General features: G+C 45.4%; 1 protein-coding gene across 1 annotated transcript; it reads right to left on the reverse strand.

The window, feature by feature from the left end:
- Window positions 1-4,905: 4,905 nt before the first annotated feature.
- LOC141022019 (zinc finger BED domain-containing protein DAYSLEEPER-like) lies at window positions 4,906-5,679 on the reverse strand. The gene has a single exon (XM_073497895.1). It carries the CDS (start codon window positions 5,677-5,679, stop codon window positions 4,906-4,908), a length of 774 nt encoding a protein of 257 aa, XP_073353996.1.
- Between the last annotated feature and the right edge of the window lie 236 nt (window positions 5,680-5,915).

The following is a 5,915-nucleotide window of genomic DNA, read 5'->3' on the forward strand; positions in this document are numbered from 1 at the left end:
CCCAAGTGATGATGTGGCATTACGCCGATGAAGAGGTGTAGCTATGGTTCGGATACGACCAAGCCCCCAAGTGATGCTGTAACATTACGCCGATCAAGAGGTGTAGCTATGGTTCGGGTTCGACCAAGCCCCCAAGTGATCAATAATATGATAAGCCAATAAGGCAGGATACCCATGTTTGAACCGCGCATCATGGCAGCAGGTCCTCTTCGGCAACCTTTAACTTTTTGCAAGAGATAAATTCTTCTTGAACCGGGATTTTAAACCGGATATTGAGAGCTTCAAAGTTTTGTGGGAGACATCTTTCTCTTGAACCGGATTTTAAACCGGAATCTTCATTTTCAGCCGGAAATTTTCTGACGGCATTTAAACTCGAACTTGCGAGAGATTAATTCTTTTTGAGCCGGAAATTCTTAAACCGGTTTTGAGAGCTTCAGAGCTTTGTGGGAGAACAGATTTCCCTTGAACCGGATTGTAAACCGGATATTTGAGAGCTTCAGCGAGACTGACTTCCCTTTAGCCGGATTTTAAACCGGAATCCTTTCTGATGACCCGGAACTTCTTCATTGAGCCGGGTTTTGGTAACTGTCATATATTTTCTAAGCCGGAAATTTTCTGACGGCCTTTAAATTTTCATCCATATGGTAGTAGCCTCCGGGACCGGGTTATCTTTCCCTCCAACGTCCTGGGGTTCTTGACTTCACTGAAAACCGGCATCATTTGCTGAGTCATATTACTGTAGCCCCCGAGTCTCAAGGTGACTCGAGGAGTTGACTTGAGATTCTCCATATTTGACCTTGATATAAACCGGCATAACTTATATATCATTGGTGTTGATTGCACGATGTGAATCCACAGAAGGTTGAGGTAACTGCGGCGGGTTGTAAATGATCCCGTATGAGCGGTGTCAGCAACTCGGCCAATGGTTCCTTCCAACTGGCGATTTGAAGTTAACCAAACTGTAGTGGCGGCGATTTGTGCGCCTGCCCATTGAGCCACCCAGTGCAGACGACGGTTGATAGTCTATGATAATTTGCCTCCATTTTGTTGAAAGAAAACGGGCTACCCAAGCTGTGACTTGCTTTATACTCAATAAACAGCTCATGCAGACAGGTGCGGCCCGGTGTGTTGATGTAGACCAGCCCGCGAGAGACGGACGGAAAAGACGACCTCAGCATCAGAGGCGGCTCAAACAGATGAACCGGCCGCGGGGTTGTAAACCAGCGCGGACGAGCAAGTCAACCACGTCGTTTTGATGCAGTGAATAATTGTCCTGCATCAAAAACATCGCAGGCCAGAGTAATTGTTTTTTGACAAAAGGAATATGTGCCAAATTTATACTTAGAAGAATATCACCTGATTCGCCTAGACAACACACGAGTTGGCCGTGGTATTGTAAACCGGCGCAGACGGGAGAGTCGGCCATGGGGTCGGACGAGTAAGTCGCCCATAGTGTTGTAAACCAAGGCGGACAAGAGAGTCGGCCGTGGCATTGTTGATGTAATCCGGACTGCGGGGGCGGCGGTTTGTGTTCCTGTTCATCAGTGCGGCATGCGCAGATTCCGGTGTAGAGCAGCTAGCGTGCGCCCCCCGCGGTAGGGCATCACTTTCATAGTGAGCACTTGTCCTGTATAAAAAAAGATATAGGCCAGAGTGATTGTTCTCAGACGAATAATGTATACTAAAAATATACATAAGGTGAATAACACCTGGTATTTTTGTCGGATGAACACGACTGCTGGCACTAGATATTGTTGGATGTAGTCAGACAAATAGCAGATATTCGTGTAGACTGACATAATGATTCATTGCTCTGTACTCGAAATATGGGCTGATTGCCTTCGTTCCTCAAGTGATGATGTACCAAAGGTACATTATATAATCAGGAGTGCTTAGCACTATTTGATCCATCACTGCAGATTGCCCCCGGCTTGCAAGTTGCAGGAGCTGCAGCAAACCAGATTAATTGTTCTTTGACAAAAAACAATATATGCTAATAAATTTAAACAGATAGATATCACCTGATTGTTCGGATGACGGATGATCCGTTCAACACAACAGAAGACGGTTCAGGCAAACCGACGACTCGATATAACCCGGGCGGCTCAACATAGCAGAGGTGGCTCAACGCGGCCCTCGCAGCTCAACATGGTAGCGAAACGGAGGCATCACCATGGCGGTGGCGCAGAAACTACAACAACAGCGCGTTTGAGACAGCGGAGGCGGCGACTGGAACGGCTTGAAACGTCGCGGGTCGATCCGGGGCAGGCGGCGGAGACGGCTCACAGCAGGCGAGGCGGGTCACAGCAGGGCCCAATCCGGGCAGCTTCAAAACGGAGCAGCGGCCTGGATGGCGCCGGCATGGCGGGCCAAGGCAAAACGGAGCAGCATGAGGCAGATCCGTAGAGGTAGAGACCTTTCCCTCGTACACAGACATCCAAGTGTGAATCACCTCTGCTCCAGACTAGACCGGCTAATTAGGCAGCCATCCGATTTGTTTTTGTCTTGTTGGACATGCACCAGTACTGAGTAGAATTCGGATATTATAGCTGATCCGAATGCAAAGTACTCCTTCCTTTTGTCTTGACGCGATGATAAACTTTTGTGGTATTCCCTCCGGTCCACGCGCACGCACAGTCCTCGGGCGCTTCCACAAGCACTTGTTTTTTTACTAACATCTACGCCGGTCCAGACCGGGTCAAGGCAGGAGGCCAGATTCTTAAGAAACCACCTCGGAACTTTGAAGCAAACAATGAGAGGTGGAGCGGTCATGGTGGCGGCGGCTTGGGCAAAACGACCACCGTAAAGATTTTTCTGTCCGTCTCAGTGTAACACGCCGTTCCAACCGCTCGTCGACGATGTAGATCCTTGCATGCTGACTGACCCGGCTGGTGCATCCATCATCCGATGCTAAAACAGATCCTTCAAACCGGTTCTTCTTCATTCGAAAAGCTGCGAACTTCTCGAAATCCTAGAAAAGATCCCTCCAAGATCTCATCACCACCATGCGCAGGCCCCACGGTGGACGCCAACTGTCGCGGTTTTGTCACGGCAGATGTCCTTAGTGTCAGGACTTAGTTGCGAGGCCAACACATCTATGTGGTAGCTTGAGAGGGGTTGAGCGGAATCAAGAGACGCAACACAAGACAAGGATTTAGACAGCTTCGGGCCCCGGGAAACATCATCCGGTAACAACCCTACATGTTGTTTGAGGCTAGGTCTCATTATCATCACGAGGGAGTCACCGGTAAACCGGCTCTTTGTGTCTAGCCCTAGAGATTGTTTCTTCTTGCCTCTCCCTCTTTGGGGAGCCCTGCCCCTCCTTATATATGTTGAAGGGGCGGGTTACATGTGGAGTCCTATTAGGATCAGGACTAGTCTACCTCTAATACAAACTGGATACAAGTCCAGGTCTTAACTCCTTGTAAGACAAATATTCCTCACGCCTTTCCTTGTAAACCAGCCCACCATAGTATGAATCGGCCTTCATGAACCACCCGTTGGGCCACCGGGTCTTGTCGCTCCTCTGACCCGCCTGCCGGATTACCAATGAATCGTAAACCGCCACGTCCAAACGGGTCGCTAGTGGATCGTCAATTCTCAGCCGGGTCTCAAGTAAACCGCCAAGTCCGGCCGGGTTATACTTCTGGCCGATATACGCCGCGGGGTATATCCCCGACACTGGGCGTTCGGGTTTACCCGAATTTTCTGGTCGGGTATTTCGGGTTTTTTGAAATTCGGCTTTTCAGAAACAACTCCTGAACTATCTCTAAAAAAATAAAGCCCGAAATATCGGGTTCGGGTAGTCCCAAATTTCCCAACCCGTGAACAAAGGTACTTACTGATGTGGTTATTTTCCCTCTTCTTCTATTTATTAGTCTATATGAATGATGATTGATTTATACTTACTGATGCTCCATATTCTATTTGAAGTGATATGGAAACTGTGGCATTTAGACTTACTGTCATCCATGTTCTATTTGAAGTGAGATACAAACAGAGCCACACACTTCCAAAAACAGAGTACATCTGAGTAGCAGAATAATGTAGCATGGAAAATGTCAATTTTTAGCATGATAACTCAGCATGACAATATGGCAGTTAGCAGCATAACAACATGCAAAATGATAGTTTTGAACAGCATAAGTGCATAACAACATGTCATTTACATCAACATAACAACATGAGGAATAGTAGTTTGAAGCAACACATTGCATGGCAATATTCAATAATCAATAGCATAACCTTAATATGAGTACATAGTTTCACTTCTCAGCAAACAGTAGCACAGGTGTCCACCATAACCCACAAGTACTTCATGACAAACATTCAAACAGTAGGCTACGAGGCACCAGTCACGAAACATAGCATAACACAAAATAGTTTAGTTTTGACATTTAGTAGCCACCAAACACTCAAAACTCTCCAACACCAATGACCAGCAGGCCAAAATGAAGCACTTCTTTAGCCAACACTTGAATCAACCATACCATCAGCAACTCTCCAACACCAGTCCACACAAGCTCATGCTGCAATAACAAGGTGCGAGTTCATTGCATTATCATACAATTATAATGAGGATATGTCAGTTGTCAACTTGCATGTCAAAACTTAAAATGGTATACCTTTAAGTAGATGTTTCAATGGTGGAGTTGAATTTGCTTGGTTGTGATTTGGAAGTGGAAGGCATGCTTTTGTCACTTTTATCTTGACGTTTTTCTTTGGGCCCGAATTCTTCAATTAACTCTGCAAAGGAAGCAATGCAAGCATGTAGTTCACGATCTAATATGATGTGCAAGTCAATGAAATTATAACAACTCCCAAGACCATGAGACCAAGAATACAACAACTAGCTCATTTAGAAATTGAGCAAATCTTTCGCATAAAGAAACTATGAGGAAATCACTATTGTGTTTCCAAAAAGGCCAACAATGTTATACCTTTTTCGATCATCACCAACTCCTCCATACTTTCTTGAATGTCAATAGGTGTTCCCATTCTCAGCCAATCTTGTGCACACACCATAGTTTCCAACATGAATGGAGTAAGGGATGTACGAAAGTCATCTAAAATACGCCCACTTCTGTTGAAAGCAGACTTTGATGCTACTGTTGAGATGGGTATAACAAGGACATCATGGGCCAAGCGTGCCAATATTGGAAATCGAGCGGCATTGTTCTTCCACCAAGCTAGAATGTCAACATTGCTCTCTATATCCTCGGTATCTTCAGCTAGATATTTATCAAGTTCTGACTTGACATACATAATCGAACCATTGTTCATCTTCAACTTCTTTTTTATAACATCAGTGAACAAGGCTCCTCTGTCTCCCTTTGATTGTCTTGGTTCGGGTACTTGATTTGGTAATTCAGTTGGAGCATAAAGATCCCTATATTCATCAAATAAGTTATGGACAGAAGCTTTAAGAGCTTCCCAAACTTGATGTCCCTTTTCCTCACCAAATATTTCATCAACAATAGCATTTGTGAACAGAGATAGCTTGTATCTTGGATCAATAACTGCAGCAACAAAAATCAGTAAATTGATATTCTGCTTCTTCTTCTCCTTACCCCTTCCCTTCCCCTTCGCCTTTTCCTTCTCTCTGTCATTCATGTCCTTCTCCTTTGTGTGCCAAAGTCCCCAGTACTTGTCAAATTTATCTTTCATTCTTTTTCCCATTGCTGCTTGCAAAGTAGCAGGACTGTTTATCCAAGCTTGAATCAGCAAACACACTTCTCCAATCTCATGAACAAATATGTTTGAAGTGTCTGTTGGGGAACGTAGCATGCAATTTTTAAAAAATTCCTACGCTCACGCAAGATCTATCTAGGAGATGCATAACAACGAGAGGGGGAGAGTGTGTCCACGTACCCTTGTAGACCGAAAGCGGAAGCGTTAGGTTAACACGGTTGATG

This window comes from Aegilops tauschii, chromosome 4 (assembly GCF_002575655.3).
Source record: "Aegilops tauschii subsp. strangulata cultivar AL8/78 chromosome 4, Aet v6.0, whole genome shotgun sequence".
In the NCBI taxonomy this organism is placed as follows: Eukaryota; Viridiplantae; Streptophyta; class Magnoliopsida; order Poales; family Poaceae; genus Aegilops; species Aegilops tauschii.